The following is a 17671-nucleotide window of genomic DNA, read 5'->3' as shown; positions in this document are numbered from 1 at the left end:
AAACGGAACTCATGTCGATTTATCAGCAACGGTTAAACCGATTTTCATAATTCATAATTCAAATTAAAGCTCTCATTGTCCTAAAATATATTTCTGCAATTTGTTTTAGTTTATGGAGTATTCGTTAATAGAAAATTTCCAACATTTGAATGCTTTGTATTATTATATTAAGTACTCCTCTTGAAGCTTCTGGTTCACGTAGGCAAATGATATGAGGTACACCTCGTTCTCTTCAACCTATGTGTTAGTTGCTGATTTCGTGAGGACGTTAGAAGTTTAGTTGGACTTTAATAATACTTCAAATCACAGAAAGTTATTTGTATATGCTCGTTATATTACTGTTTGAAAAGAGAAGGCGTTTTCTTATGTTCTTGAGCATGATATTGAAAGTACGTCGATACAAATATCGCATGAATCATTTTTCAATTTTTGATCTATTTTCATAAATATAGTCGAAAATATGAATAGAAATTGTTCACAGTTCACAACATTTCCATCAAAGTCTAATCTGAATTTTCACCAACAGGAAAAAGATCCCCGTGCGGGATGTCACCTCCCTGGAGGAGCGCATCCGGCAGCTGACTTGCGACATCGATGATCCGATCAACGAGGGCGGCGATGATGGTCAGGGTCAGGACGGTGATTTGAACGAAATGGAAAGGCGGGACAGCCCGGCCGGAGAGGAGAACCCCCAGCAGCCGAAGTACATTCCGGACAAGAGTTTTTCGCCGAGTTCGTCGGCATCGAGCTCTTCCAGTGGATCCAACGGTTCCACCTATAAGAAGATTACCGATCTGTTCCACCGCGACCGACGGCAGGAGAAAATTCCGGAAGCGGATGAGAACCCGATCGTGATTATCCCGCAGGTATGATAAATTTCGATGCAGACCGGACGTTTTGTGTAGGTTTATGGTGATCATTTGCAGGACTGTCGTTGCCCGGCAGGGCCAGATATCGGAATGGGAGTTCAGATTCAAGGAGGTCACACACAAATACATCAACCACCGCAGCAGCGCCAGGCGGATTCACGACGACAGTTCCTTTCTACGCTTGCCCCTCTGACAGCGTGCGTTGCTGGTCAACGCGATGATCTGTCGTACTACACACTTGCTCAACCCGGAGACAGGAATTCGTTGGGAAGCTCCCAGTGCACGGAGTACAGTTTGGGAGACATCGATGCTGCTTTGCATGATGACGATGGCAAAAAGGTGGCACCGGATGTAATTGCCGGAACACCTGGACAGGAATCGGACGAACTGGCAGCATTCGTACAGCAGGAGGGAGCCCGTACAGAACGACTGAAGAAACGTTACAGTGCGGAAACATCTACTTCGGCACCGGCATCGGGAGCAGGTTCAGACGATGACGAACACAATGATTATGGCTTCAACTCACGACCATCGGTTCGAGGAATCAAACCGCGCTTCGGATCGACCAACGAAATTCTGCAGCAGATGCAGGCTCAACTGGCAGCACCTTCCCCGCCTCAGGTAGCTCCTGGTAGTACTCTCGATCAAAGTTGTTCTAATTTATGTTTATTTTTTGCAGTCAAAAGCTCAAACCAGCAACGCACCTGCTCAACCAATTCAGTCGAACACATTCCCACGACCGCACACGGCCAGTAGTTTGCAGTTGGCCGCAGCCAAGCAACAAATCACAACCCATCAACACACGGCATCCTGGAGCTACTACCCAGTCGAGAATGCCCAAACGAAGACGGTGGCGGCTGTGGCAGCCGCGTCCTCTGCCGGAGCCAACATGGTGGCCGCAGTCGATCCTCACGGAAACTATTATCACATTCCTGCTCAAGCACGCCACAGCTACCACGGTCAGGAAGCTATCTATCAAAACTGTGCCCAACTACCGGCCGGCAATATCCAAGCGAACACGGTTCATGTGCAGTCGCAACAAATTCACACGCAACATCACGCCGTTCACACGGCCCATCACATACACCAAGCGGCGGATCCAGCGGCCTACGGAAAGTTTGCCCGAAGTCCTACCCGAAGACCGGAGTCTCCGCCTCCGCTGAGAAACTATCATCAGACGATGGTGCTCATTCCGTACAACGCCGAAACGTACCAACGATACACGGCCCAGGAACAGGAGAACTACCGACGGCAGCACAATATTGTTGAGTATCAGCAGGTGAGGTTTGACCTGTTTGATTTTAGTAGATCCTTCATTTCATTCATTTCCGTAGCCCATAGTTCACACACAGAAGCCCCGGTTTTGGAATTCCGGTTACTAATGCAATGTGTTTTTTTTCTGTTTTCTCAGGTCACCCAGCAAACCATTCGAGTTCCGGTTGGTTATCCACTACCGGGCATGCAACTGCACGTTGTTGCCGGCAGAGGTGCTCTGCCGCCTCACTACTCAACCTTGCCCCGATTGGGATCAAGTGGACCGACAGGAGTGGCAACGGTAGCTGCCGTTACCGGTCCCAACGCTCCACAGGGTAAACCACCGGCCTACAGTCAGTATCCGGTAGAAAAAGGAACGGTGAAATTCACCGAACGAGGAGCTCCCGAAGGAGCGGCCAGTGTTCAGCCGACAGATGCCAACACCTTGCTATCACCTACGACCCCGGGTCACGGACCACCAACGGTCGCTCCGGCGTCGTCGGCTGCCAACGCGATACCAACCAGTGCAGGAGCACCCAACGTTGCGAGTTCCGTGGCCCAAAGTCAGGGAGCTGTGTTCTATGCCATGAATGTCTGACACGGCGATTAGATGCATGTCACGATTCGATTTGAGCAGTACCAGATGGCCACCAGCGATGGCACACATCATCAGGAGGAAGGTAGCTTTACTACTAGTAAGAATAACAACAACAACAATAACCATAGACTAACGGAAGGGACAGCACCGGCAAGTGACCTATCCGGCGAGGGTTGCTGAAACTATGGGTCAAATGTCACACGTTTCAAGATCGGAGTTCGGTTTCGAAACGTGTGAGATTTTTTGAACTAACACAACGATTTTGGATAGGAAACGTGCACACTCTCAAGGCAATGCTCAAAACTTCAAAGCTTCCTTGTCATTTGTTGTAAAATCTGTGTATTTCTACCGTAAGATACCATACCGAGCAAAAACAAAGCTGTTAAACCAAATACAAAAAAGAAAGAAAGAAGTAATCAGATCATATTGTTCGAAGGAACAAAAAAAAAGATTTAGTCAGTGTACATAGGAGAAGGAAAAGATACTAAAATTCTGAATATAAGCTCACAAATCTAACATTTCTCTCTTTGTCTCTCAAAGATGCACTTTTTGTCTAGTTTATCGAATTGGCTCGGAAACAAGCCGTCAGCGCAGAAAGAAAAAAAAACGTTGTTTTGGTTACCTAGGTTAGTAGTGTTCTAGATATCTCTTCGAAGCAAAAAAAAAAAAACACAGAACTAAAATAAGTTGAATCGATGCATTTTAACTCTCTCTCCTCCCGAAAGAGAGACCTTTTCCGAGTTAACAATCGAATGAGCTTATGTTATATAAATGTAATCTTTGGTGCTATGAAAGTTGTTTTTGTTTTTGCTCACTACGAATCAGCAGCTCAATTAAGCTTGCACTTTCGACATTTAGGTGATCAGTGCTGTCAAAGTAGCCGAATTGATTGAATTCAAAATTCCAATATTTAATTCTCAACGGTAGGTGGGAAATGTGATAAATGTTTACATGATGCCAAGGGAACTGCATTGGTGGGAAGAAGGAATCCTTATCGGCGTCATGAACGCTCAAGTTGATTTGTTTGAAGCAAACATACCACCAATGCATATGCGCATTCGCTGGAGTCAGTGCCGCCAACGACAAAAAAACTTTTCATGTATTTATCATGTAATTTCATCGAGTATTTGTTATTAATTATGAGAAATAATGGTTTTATCACAGATAACAGATATACAGGCTCGAACAAAATTTTTTCAAAATCCTGTGTAAATTTTCAATTTACTATACGTTGGAAACAGTACTGCCACCTACTCGACTGTTCGCCGCGATCTTTCAAAACGTTCCACTACGTTCCGGAACGATAACAAAATCCTCCTGCCTGTTACAGGAATATTCCAACTACAACAATTTTAACACTTATCACACGATTTCCCTAAGTGTTAAAAACAATTTTATTTCCATGTCGCATAAATCACTCGAGAATTCGATCGGAATAAAACAAAAATAAACTTGTCGTTTTAACCAACAGCAGAACAAAATTCTAGCGTGAAGTGAATGTTGCACCCAAAATTGTGGCTCAGTGAAAGCGGCACTCAAATAGTGGTGGCACCTCGTGTCGATCGTAGTGACATCTGCAAGTGTTCGCCACGCTGATTGAGCAAATTTTACACACAGTTCATATGTGAGCCTGTATATCTGTTAGCTGTGGTTTTATTCTTTTTAGTTAAGATATAGCAACATATTCTTAGAGGGTACGTTTCACCCCATCTTTCTCCAGAAGCTGAAAAATGTATTCTACACTGATAAAAATCGACACGTTTTGATCAGACGGGTTTACACTTAATTTCGCCACATTTGTCTCGACACTTTAATTGCAAGTGTAAGTCTTTTCAAATCTTATTCAAATGAAATCACATCGAATTCTATTTGTAATGTAATAACAGCAGATAAATTCTAAATGTATGGCACTTAGTATTCAATTCGTTTGACACATACAGTCGAATTGTCAAATAAGTACATATGAACTGACGAAAAAGCTTAGATTTTAAAAGTTTTATACCTAATTCTCATGTAGAATGCATTTTCACATGAGGTGCATAGGAATTTGAAATTGAACTGTCATCATTTAGATAAGAGGTTCTAAACTATTTGCTGAATATTGTTAAGTTATATAATTTTATGATGGTAATGTTTAATTTTTTTTTCACCGACTTGTATATTAGCCTTGAAAGAATCGAACGATTTTGTTTGGAAGTCCATAATTCAATTAACTGAAAACACAAACATTTTACGAATCCTGCAAATAAAAAAAAAATTCTGGTAAATTTTTGAAAGGCGCATCAGCAAATGACGGTTTCCCCTTTCGTTTATTTTTTTGCTTCAAGTACCACCGGATAGTTTATGTTTTCATAGTTAGGTTCATGCATGATGAGAATGGTGAAAGCAAACAAAAAGAATCTGTCACTCGCTGGTACGTTGATTCTTGCAGCCATTTTGTATTAAACATTTTTATGATATGGTTGACACTTAGTATTACTGCAATTGACATGGAATATAAGAATTATTGAGAGAACATATACACTCACTGTACTAAAAAAAAATTACAAAAGATCTTTTGAAATTGGGTAGTTTTGAAACTCTCAGGGAATTAATAAGCACATATCTTAATCAGAGCTATTGAAATAGATTTTCATTGACTCAAAATAAATTAAAAAAGACGAGAGATAAATGTGACTCTCTGGTCCGCTTTCAAATTATAAGAACGAAATCACTGTTCAGTCAACGATATGTGCGAAATATGTAGTACACTGATTTATGCGGTTTTTTTATGCGAAGTTTCAGAGTTATGCGGCTTTTTTTATGCGAATTTTCAAAGTTATGCGGTTTTTTTATGCGGTATGTAAATTCGCATAAAAAAGACTTCAGTGTAGTTTCAAAATTGAGTTTTTTCTCTCATTTACCCTTTCAGTCATTTTCGGTTTTCAGTGAAAATCGTATACTGTGCAGTGTCCATAGCTTTGAGATGCGATATTGACAGCAAAAAAGATTTAAACGATAGTGACAGAAAACGATTCACGAGGTTCCAAAGAGGTTCTGGGGTGTGAGTAGTTCAATTTATCATATTTTATACACTCTTCTAAACATCACAAATTTTCATTATATCGATGAAACAATATGAATTGAAATTCATTATTTTTGTTTCATCTTGTCTTAGGGAAACAAGTGACGTTGACATTGAAACGCTCTTTTGGTTCAATGAGAGACGAAAATTCTTCGTATTTCTTCGTTTGCTTTGGGAGAGATCATTTACGAATGAGACAGTTAAACCAAAAACCAAATATGGAACTGTTTGTATGAATTCTTTCATTGAAAATGCGTAACAATTTGAAGCTCTGATCTGGTATGTTTTTGAAAAGTTTCTTTCAAAAATTACCAACAGACTTAAAATTGATATACTGATTAACGTTGCAAATAGGATACCGAAATTCACTGAAGATTTTTTAAGCATGAAGTTGGGTTATTTAACCTCCCCCTCTAGACTAAATGCCCGCACCTTGGACTCAACACTGCTGTCGAAATCCTGTTCAACACTTGCGCTATTTGCCTTCAACGCCGCCATCTACTGTTTCTTTAAAGCCTTGTCGATTTTTGGAGACCTTTACTGTTTTCCGGGCCTTTCTCCTGATCACCATCTCGGTGGGTTTAAATTTTTAACCAGGTTTAAATTTTTAAGCTTGTTGGGCACCAAAACAAAATGGTTTGTTTCGTACTACTTTATTACCGGTTTCGCGTAGTGGTACGATGCCAGATCCGTCCAGAATGATCTTCATAGTAGTGTGGGTAGGATCATAGTAACAGCCATTTAATGGTTCTGTACGCTATGAAGATTGTTGAAACAGAGGGTCAAAGGCTTTGGTTACGTCGTGGCGAGCAATCGTCTTTCACCAGTAGCAGCAAAAGCAGTCCATCTGCGTGGTTTAAAGTCTCATTTGGATGAGGTTCTGGATCTGAGCTCGAAAACTGAATGTTGGAGCTGAGTTCAAAACCTGTATTCTGCTCCACTTGAATTGTTAACTTTTCTGTTTCGATTATAGAGGTTTTAACCTTAAGGTCATTCGCCTCTTCGGGCCAGAAAAGTTTTCTGGCCCTATGTGCGGGGTTGGGAATCGAACCCAGGCAGGGTAGGCTGTTTGAAAGACATTGACTTACCCATCACGCTATACCCGTCCCCTACGAATTCTTAACTTAATTGAAGAATTAGAATTTAGTTTCAGAATAATGGTTCGAAATTTAAAACTAATACTCTGGAATTGAATTTTAGGAACAGGTTTTTTTACTAGATTTTAAACCTGAATTTAATATTGAAGTTTAGAATTCAGTTCGGCACCTGCATTCTGAAAATTTAGTTTGAGAATATTAGAACTGGATTCATGAACTAAATTCTGAGACTGACTGAGGTTCCAAATTCTGTTTTTAATTCAGTTATTTTTTTCAGTGTCTTGGTCCAAAATTTAAGTTTCAGTGTCTTGGTCCAGAATTTAATGGCAAAAAGAACTTAACTGTTATAAATATAGGATAAATTACACAAATCGGTTCTTTTTAGAGCCATTTGAATACTTCTAAAGAGCTATACGAAGTTTTCCTCCACTATGAATGTAAATCTACAAAACTAAAATATCATATTAAAAGTCTAAGTGTGTCAAGTAGGAGAGAGGGAGGCTATGTTAAAAGTCTACGTAGTCTCATATTTTTTTTTATTTGACAAATAATTTTCTGCGAAATCCAGTCAACCTTAGCCAGAAAAGTTTTTCATCAGCTTTGCTTCACCAAGAAAAATTTGAATAAAAGTAAACGTTTAACTTTGTGGAAGTCAAAATTTTTGAAAAAGGGGGACCTGGGTTCGATTCGCAACTCTGGAGAAAGAGTTAAAAAGTTTTTCTGGTCAAAACTTCTACAATCGAAAAAAAATCCGTAAAATACCTACACCTCAGAGTGTATTTTACGGATTTTTTTGATTGTCTCTTTCCCGTAAAATGATCGTTCATTTGAACCCCGAATAAAGCCCATTTTCTTTCTCATTGCTCATCCGGTAAAGACGTTTGTATCTCACACCCGTTTGTGTATCTGTGTCAGGCCCGTGCGCAGGGGAGGGGAAGGTTCCCATGGAAGTTTTTTCAACAGTAAGTTCCATGAGCAATAGAGTTACTTTTTATATGAAAGTGCAAATAACTTGACTTTTCTTTCAAATCCCCGTCCCTCCCTTGAATCCCCATCCCCCTTTTTTTATTCAATAATGTAATATACTTTTAGGCACACTGCTTAAGCTGTAAGATGCCAAGGGTATTTTCTAATCTTAATAAACGACTAACTTAAAACTAGAATAGTATCATTAGACTATGTCATCTCGGGTTCTCGTAAGCCCCATTCCCCTTGAACCTCTCCACCCTTTTGACCACTCCCTTGAACCCTCCATTGAATCCCCTCCCCTCCCCTCCCCACTTGAATAATTTCTGCGCACGGGCCTGATCTTCTGTTGACTGAGAATTCATTGCACCACCCGATAAACGACTTGCAAAATTTAAGAACGGGGAAAATTTCAAAAAAAAATAAGTTGGAAAAGCTATTTGGAAAAGTTTGCGAAAGTCTACAAGTGATAGTGGATTTATTTGATTTAGTAGGGTTTTCTACGCTTTCTTAAAGCCGTACGGCACATGGTGGAATTAGTTCAACCAAGAATTGACCCATTGTTTTCCTGTTCCATGTCGTAAAAAGCCACTAAAACTGGAGTTCGCAAATCAAGGTGTATTTCCATGCCGATGACTGAAAGATTGCAGTAGCTTAAATAATTCAGTCATAAATGGATCCTTTGGGGGCTTTATCAAAACTCCTTGTTTAAACTCAATTCAAACACAGTTAGGCTGATTAATTGAAAGCTTAAACAGAAAATATATGTATATTTTTCGGCATATTTGCCGTATAACCGAAATATAAATTCCAGTGGAGCTAAAGCCATCAATAGTGAATTAATTTCTATTTAGTTGCTCTCATACAATACTTAGTTGTGAGATAGTGTTAGTTTATCAAGCTATCAATCGAAGTATGATACCCTACATAATCTTTCTTATCATCCATCCTACGAGACATGACCTCATAAGATGGATGGTGCATCTCGGACGACACTGCTGAAAAGCGTGATGCTCCGAGAAGTAAAAATTACCCGAAACTTCTAGTATTACTGGAATTGAATGGGCTGATGATTTGGCTAGAGCTGGTGCAACGAATGATTTCGTTGGTTCTAAGCCAGCTTTATCACTGTTCACTAGTTAGATAAAGCACAGGATTCGTTCTAGGGCTACATCCAAACATGCCAGCTACTGGCACAGCTTACAAACTTGCACTCAGAAAAAAGTATATTCACCAGGTTTGAATCTGATCATGTCAAAATGTCTACTGCATTTTTCCAAGCAACATTGCGGGATTCTGGTCAGAGCTCTAGACTGGACATTGCAAACTCAACCATCACATAGCTACTATTCAGCGTGCTGAGTATTATTCGTGTGATTTATGTAAGTGCCGTTTTGACGCCACTTTGTATTCGGGTTTTTGTTTGAATCTGTGTATGGTGAGCTAAAACTGAAGGATATTCTATCGTTTCTCACTTCTAATTTCGTAACTACACAACGGATTGCCACCAAAATTGGTACAGGTACTTCTTGTTCTACAGAGATGGCCATAAGGACATTCTAGGGAGGAGAGCGTATAGCAAGTGTCCCTAACTTTTGAAGACCATGAATACTTCTTGCACAATTCGGCTATGGTCGAATATGGATAGGGGTTTTGTGGGGAGCGGCTGTAGTAGGTGCCTCTAACAAGAGGGGTTCGATGTAAAATTGATCGAATTCCTTAAAAATGGTACTTCTGCTGAGTACTATTTACAATTCATATGTGATCATTAGGGTATTTCAAAGGGTGTGGATAGAGTAAGTTTCCTAAACAATGGGGGGTTCTAAGGCCAAATTGATGAATTAAATTATGATTCAACATACCTACAAAACAATTCAAAAGATTGCCACCAAACTGTTCATAGGCTTCCATGAGATAATTTCAAGAGGGAAGAGGTGTAGTAAGTGTTTGCTAACAGAGGGAGGCTGAGACAAAATATTTGGAAATATCTGAAGGTTGATTTTTTTTGTACAAACACAAATATTTCTTGCAACTAGGGGAATAGGCGTGAATTGATAGCAAGTGTCTCTAGCAAAGAAGCTATACAGTCAAATTGTTCATTTATATATTTCGGCATAACATCGGTAAATTAGCACCAAACTTGGACTAGGTACTTTTTGCACTTCAGTGGTTATTTTTTAAAGTAGAAGGTTTTCTAATTGCTCTCGACGAGCTAAGATATTTATTGCAACTCAGAGGAGCACAAAAGGGTGGAGTTAGTCAAAAGTGTCTTTAAAATAGGTAAAATGTTAATATTGAACCAATCGAATTTGACGGCAAACAATACTTCTTGATGAATACAGAATTGGCGGTTCAATGCATAGGGCACTAATATTAGAAACCCGTTGTCTTCGGTTCGAGTCCCGACCTGGAAGGATTTTTAGTGTCAATAGGATCGTAATGGCTAGTAAGCCATGCAATGATTCTGTATGCTAAGTATCGGTTGCGAAGTCTGTTGAATCAGAGAGGCCATGATAAACACAGATACTGGCCCTTATTACCGTTCTCACTTCCACTTTCACATTCACGTCACTTCACTTGATTTTACCTATTACCAATATCACGCATAGTGAAGTGATCACTGTGGTGGAAAAAAACTATTTTTTTCAACAAAATGTTGCTGGCATGATGTTCATAATGACATCAAGTTCATCCAAGTAATTACTTTCATCTCTGAAGCGACTTCCGTAATAAGGACCTACATTCACTTCACTTGCTTTCCACCGTGTAGTGACACCGGTAATAAGGGCCACTACTTTCAAAGATAAAATCAACCCGGTTTGACGAAAATATCGTGAAATTTCAACGTAAAAAAAGTTTTCCTCATGTATGTGTATTATTGGATTATGTATAACATAATGGATAACTATGGAACAAAAATTAGTTGTAATTGCCACCCGCAACTAATATTTTGGAATTTCTTTCTCAAGCTGTCGAAAAGAGACAAACATATTTGGAGAAGATCTGATTTATTGAAAAAAAGGATACATTGTCCATTGTTGAAAAAAAATAGTGAACATTTGAAAACGGTCCGTAATCGGGTGTTCGGCGAAGCTTCCGTTTGATGTCGGAACAGCAGCGTTGTACGGCCTTTATGTCAACTTTGCGAATGCATCTCTCGATTCTTCCAATCAAATGTTTGCAATTCGTGGCTCTCCAGTTATTTTTGTACACCAAGGAGCTCAAAACCCCGAAGAAATCTTCGATTGGGTGACACTGAGGTAGATTTATCGGGTTGTGGTTTTTGGGTACAAATGGGATCGAATGGGTATTCAGGAACGGTTGTGTTTTTTGGCGCAATGCGATGACGCTTTATCCGGCCAAAACACGTATTGTCCATCAGCATGATGTTTTTGAAAAAAACGGGATCAAAATTTTCTACAAACATTCGTTCTGGTACACATCTTGATTGATTACCTACCCAGATGGCTTGAACCATGGCTTAGAAATGCCATTCTCGGAAATGACAATGTACAGCATCACTTTCTGTTCAAACTTATGTTTGAACTAATATTTTATGTTCGGATGTACAGTAGAACTATCCGTTGAATAGTATCGATCGTTTGCGGGAATCTGCGTCTCCGAAAGAGGGTAACTTTCGTCGTCCAAAACAAAACTTTTTCCGGAAAAAATTTTAATCAACCAGCGGCATTGGGACTTCAGCGTTGAAATCTGTGCGTCAGTATATTCCGGGGCTCGTGTCTCCTTTCGGCACTTTATTCCGACTCTTTTCAACGTTTTGCAGATGTACTGGTGAGAACAGTTGAACTTTTTTGCGGCATCCCTTTGACTAAGTGAATCCTTGTTGTTGAAGGCACGAGAAAGAGAACGAAGTCCTTTTGCGTCCATAATTTTGGTTGGTCTTCCAATACCTTCCCTACGAGCAGTTGTTGGGCATCTTAGGATATTGTAAACTGTCGAAGCCGCGACATTTTTGCTTTTAAAATGTTGTACCATATACTATTTGCCGAGTTTTCTGTGCAGTTCGTAGAACTGTACAATGCGCTCGCGAAGTACTTCTTGTTTCGACGGCATTTTTTTTTGAATATCTATTTATTGGAATATGAGTTAAAATTAAATTATTAAGATTTAAATTGGGTGTTCAGCCACAAGTAGTGACTTTTCAGCCCTATTATATATATGATTTGGTTGTTACCATGAGGACATCATTAGCTTCCGCAATTCTGAGATATTTGTGTAGGGAAAATTCTAAACCTACTTGTATTATGTAATGGGGAAAACGAACTTATATACTAACTTACTAACTAGTACAGAGAGCGAATCGATTCAATTGAAGATTGCATCGATTTTCGTCGGAATTTGCTTATAATATTATGTGACATTACATCTAATGGTTCTATATTTGTAAGTCTGTGTAACTCATTTGTAGTAAACCAGGGAGGACGCTTCAAAATCATTTTAAGAATTTTATTCTGAATCCTTTGAAGCGTTCTCTTCCTGGTGGAACAACAACTTGACCAAATTGGTACTGCATAAAGCATGGCTGATCTGAAAATTTGTTTATAAATTAACAATTTGTTTTCTAGACAGAGTTTAGAATTTCTGTTTATAAGAGGATATAAACATTTAATATATTTATTACACTTTGCCTGGACTCCTTCAATGTGATCCTTGAAAGTGAGTTTTTTGTCATACGTTAAACCTAAGTATTTAGCTTGATCAGACCATGTCAATTCCAAGCCATTCAATTTGAGAATGTGATTATTGTTTGGTTTAAGAAAAGAAGCTCTTGACTTATGAGGAAAGATAATTAATTGCGTTTTTGCTGCATTTGGTTTAATTTTCCGTTTGACAGATAATCACTGAAAATATTTAAACTTTTTTGTAGGCGACTGCAGATCACTCTTACATTTCTGACGGCATTTTGAGCAAAACTGAGCAAGAATGAGCAGAACAGAAAATACTAGCAGAAATAGGAGAAAGAGAGATAACACATACACACTCTTAGTTCTTTATGAGCTCGTTTGTTGTTGAGCATACAGGCCTCGAAAACATTCCAAAATTTTAGTTGCCACCCGTTATTTGCAGGAAAAGGATGTTCTAAGTCGCATCAATTTCCAAGGTGGCGACTTCCGGCTCATTGGTATTCGTTACAAACCATCAGAATATTGGGAAAACGATGTTTGAGGTGGTTCTGAATTCCAAAATGGCGACATCCAGTTTATTGATCAAGTTTATAGGAATATTGTAAAGGTTTTTGAGGAATACCAATACACTGAAGTCTTTTTTTATGCGGTTTTTTTATGCGACTTTTTTATACGAATTTTCAGAGTTATGCGGTTTTTTTATGCGAAGTTTCAGAGTTATGCGGTTTTTTTATGTTCCGAAAATACCAATATTGTAGTAATTTCCATGGAATATAAATGAGCCGGAAATGATTATTGTTGTATGCAAAAACCTCTTTTTACGAAGTAGGTACGTAAAAAAAGTTTACGTCTTTTGGAATTTTGTTCGTAAAAAGAGTTACGTAAAAAGAAGTAACGTAAGAAAAGTTTACGTAAACGGAGGTTTGGGTGTATTATGAGATCTTAGATGGCATACTGGTCGAGCTCAGATAGAGCATATACGGAGTGTTGTTCAATCGGCTTGTGTTTTGTCTCTGTGTATTTTTTCCATAGTTCTAAAGACTGGAGGAAAAATAGTGTTCAAACTTATAGATCTAAAACTCTACGTCTTCATTCATAAGATTCACGGCCAGCTTTAGGAATAAATTTTACAATTTTCTCACGCTTGCTTTTTCAAGACATGTTTTAAATATTTATAACCCTTTAGAAATAATTTTGGACAAACTTCATTCATTCAGACTCATACGGAGCAAGACAATCAACTGCCCATTTTATCGAATCAGTTGTATCAGCCTGAAAAGTTTGTATCAAACAAACGATTGAGTACTTCATATTTATATGTTGAATATTCTCCGTCTCGGATTTTTATTGAATTGACATGAAAGTTTTTAGATTTTGACAGTAACAGTGAACAGTGATTAGTAGTGAAAACCCATATCTATTACATTTTTTAAACTCACGAACTAGCAAGGCATCGTGTTGAAATTAACCAAATTTTGATAACAATACCTTTTACAAACGCCTTCACACCCAGTCTCCTCGACAATCATTTCTTTTAAATCGTTAAGTTTTCTTGTCGTATTGTACGACATTCCGATGATTTCACGGTTTATCAGAGCTGTAACAAATGTTTTCCATGAACACGCCAATTGTGTCAATGAGCCAAGGAGTTATGAAGACAGATGAACTAGTGAAGGTCACTTGCGATGGGAAGTAACTCAGAACTTAAATTTCTACAGGGAACAGTGTTAATTAGCAGAGTGCTGTTTCATTGGATTGTTTTCTAAAATGTTTCGGTCACATCTTCAAAGTAGCTCAATAGCAAAGCAGTTCCTCGAACTGGTGGTTGTTTGTCGTTTCCTATCTTCCTATCTCTAGGCGATCGTTTCTATGGATAGGAAAAGTGTGTCACTGAATTTGATGAACATTTTACTTCAAGCCAAAAAAATGCGAAAAAAACAGTTTTCAACAGGGCTAAATGCATTTTGAAATGAAACAACAGAAGTAATAAAAAAACGACGCTACTTTGACCACTGATTGCCTGAAGCGTTGCCTGACATTCCACAGCACCTACAGTCTCTTTCAAATCTTTCAACTAGGAGTCGTAATTTGAAAAAGAACACACCAATTTAAAAAAAATTATTGATTGAAAACTAGTTAGCTTGCAAATGGCATGAAAACAAAACAAAAAAAAATGCCGTAAACGAGTAAAACGTGAACCAAAACAACACAAGTGAATTGAAACCAGACACTAGTAGTAATGTAAACAAGTGTAAAAAGCCACAATTGATAACTGTAATGTAAACTTTAGTATAGATGAACGTTCCTTCACCAAAAAAATAGCTAACAAGTAGTAACTGTAAATATCACCCATCAGTGAGACAGAGCATACCGAAGAAAACAGTTTACTTACAGATTACTATTGTTACTCATAGGATAAGGTTTAAACTTGCATTCCGTAGGAGTAAACTTAATTGGTATAGGATAGAAAGAACAAAACAAACAACAACAAAAGAATAAAAAAAACAGTAAAATACAAGGCTCAACAGTACTTTTTTGATGCGATTGCGAGAAATTTTGGCTAAGATGCCATAACCCATACACACACACTCAACGAAACGAGACTATGCGATGATGGTCACACAAATACACACTACGAAAAAAACAAATAATATGTACTTAGTGCCAAAGGAAGAAGGATCAACATCTCAACCCACTCATCATCACTCCCCATTTGCTCGTTTCGATTGTTTTTTAATGCATCAGTTTTATTCCGTTTACCAAACTTTTATGGTTTTAAATTGTACATTTACCAAAGACTTTCCAAATGCGAATATATTCTTACTGTGTTATTTTTATTTTTTATTTTGTCGTTTTAATGCTAGATAGTAGAATCACGAATGTCTTCGTCCGTAGATTTAAGTTACTTAAAGTTTCACCATACGCTTTAGTTTTTGTGGCAACATTTGCAGCACTTTGCAGACGGCTCAGCAAACAATGGGAATTAAGTAGTTATTAAGAGAAGAATAAAAGAAAAAAAAACAAAAAGAAAAAAAACATCAACATCGCACAACTGACATGAAGATACAATATTTTTGTTTTGTTTTTGACAAACAGTATATTGCAAGTCGAAAAAAGTGGCAGCAAAGCAAGTAGACTAATGAAAATAGGAAAAAAAAGCTTACAACACAAATGAATATTTGAATTTAAAAAATATATTGCAAATAAAAGCTAATACAACAACAATACTACTACTACTTAGTGGAAAGCGGTTTTTTTCTGTCGTTTCCATTGATATGACAATGGCATTACGTAAGACGAGCTGGCAGTAGAATAAAAGAAATTATCAAGTGCTAACAGTCATTACAGTCAGGCGCAGTAGGCGAAGCTGGCATTAAGGAAACAAAAGTGTAAAAGTAGCGTAAAAAAAACACAAACAGAATTATATACAAATTGAACATTTAATGTACTTTAAAAGTAGCAAACGAGAAAAAAAAACACAAAAAAGAGTGAAAAAATTGGAAGAAAACAACGCTGCAAGGTAAACACGTGTATCTCAAAAATAAAATTGTTTTGAAAATTAAATCTGAAAATCTATACAAACATATATTTATTGGAATACCGGAAAAAAAGCAACAAAGCTACAGAATAATTATGCAAGGTTCTAGCAGCTAGAGGGGAAGAAAATGAATGCAGATTCTAGCGTAAATTTGTTTCGGAACGGCGGCCTCCCCCCTCCCCACTCCGTAACGAGTAATTTTTCCACTGCTGACTAGGAGGAACTAGGGAAGGTTCCACTACTTTACGATGTGTATCACTCTGAGCTATACTTCAGAAGATTGAAACCTAAAGAATGTTGTTTATCTCATTAACTAAACAAAACATTACTATTCAATTGAAAGCATTACATAATAGAGTTAGGAACGACAGTAAATTGAGTGAAACAAAACATGAAGAAATTAGCAGATTAGCGAAGGATAGAGTAATAAACTGAGCTAAATTGAAATAAATTATTGTTTTTAATAAAACTCTGACCTTGTCTTGTCTCTGTCCATTTTGGGCCGGTGCGTTAGTCTGCTGTCTGCTTTGACGCAAAACATTATAAAAAACACGAATCCAATCTGGTCAAGGTCAGCCGGAATCCAAAAGCTACAAAAACGGTTGCAAGAAACCGTCATCAGTGCGATTTCCACCCACGACAATTTGACGCGAATTATTACAAGTCTACCTCGAAAAAATTGAACCAAACCCGGTTTAGGTGACCAAGCCGACCAACAAGAAAGCAAACGTCATCGTCGTGTTTGTTGACAAGCGCACAGCGCCAAACGCAAATACCTGAATGAACCTTCTTCGCACGCGGATGCCATTTTGGGCACAAACAGTTTGCACGAATTTTATGGGCTGTTGAAAGTATGACGTTTCCCGGTGAGTCATGCGATGCAATACATACACAGATAGCGCGGGAATACTTTACCGGTTTTGACGTTATCAACAAGGGTTTTCAAAATACCAACGTAGTTTGACTTAATCCATGATAACCACGATGTGTTTTCCTAATCGTAAGTAAACTGAATAATAGACTGTTTAAAAAAATCAAAAACAGAAATGAGAAAAAAAATTGAGAAATATTGTATCGGCTGTTGATCCTGTAGATTACACCGTGAGATAGACGTTTTGAGAGTTACGTGATGGTCATGATAAAGCACGCAGCAGCAGGCTCTACGAAGCAGAACAGAGTCAAAAGCATATAAAATGGAGAATGAAACCGGGGTAAAATAAATTACAGTAATAATAATACATTTTTTTTCCATGAATACGTTTATTTCTTAAGGCAGTTTACATAAGTTTTTCTTCGCCGTAGCATCACTTTTACATAATATTCTTATCCTAATTTAATTCTAACATAGTCACAACGTTTTGAATTTATTAAAACATATTCTCTTATAGCTTAAATATCATCTTAGGTAACTCGTCATTAATTATGAAATCTACTCGGAAATATTATTTGAACCAAACGATTAACTTCTATAAATTATAAAATAAGCTGTTATTTTCAGACATTTTGTTGATAATTTCATAAACTGTTTCGAGTTTGTTTGTATCATTACATAATTTTTATTCTAATTTAGCTATTGGTTGAACTCATGGACGCAGCTGGGATCAGAACTAAGTCTTAAAAGGGGCCTTTATTAAATTGA

The 17671-nt window shown here is 38.0% G+C and overlaps 1 protein-coding gene across 5 annotated transcripts in view; it reads left to right on the top strand.

The window, feature by feature from the left end:
* LOC131428323 (uncharacterized) overlaps positions 1-16501 on the top strand; it is a 374248-nt gene extending 357747 nt beyond the window's left edge. For 3 of the 5 annotated variants that reach the window (XM_058592213.1, XM_058592212.1, XM_058592216.1), the window contains exons 7-10: positions 527-866; positions 906-1490; positions 1549-2148; positions 2281-16501. In XM_058592213.1, coding sequence (XP_058448196.1) covers positions 527-866; positions 906-1490; positions 1549-2148; positions 2281-2721 — 1966 coding nt within the window. In that variant the 3' untranslated portion in view covers positions 2722-16501. The remainder of the gene's footprint in view (positions 1-526; positions 867-905; positions 1491-1548; positions 2149-2280) is intronic. The other 2 variants (XM_058592214.1, XM_058592215.1) reach the window with 2 other exon arrangements.
* Positions 16502-17671: the final 1170 nt, after the last annotated feature.

Source organism: Malaya genurostris, chromosome 2 (genome assembly GCF_030247185.1).
Source record: "Malaya genurostris strain Urasoe2022 chromosome 2, Malgen_1.1, whole genome shotgun sequence".
NCBI lineage: Eukaryota > Metazoa > Arthropoda > Insecta > Diptera > Culicidae > Malaya > Malaya genurostris.
This window is presented reverse-complemented; position numbering and strand designations above follow the sequence as displayed.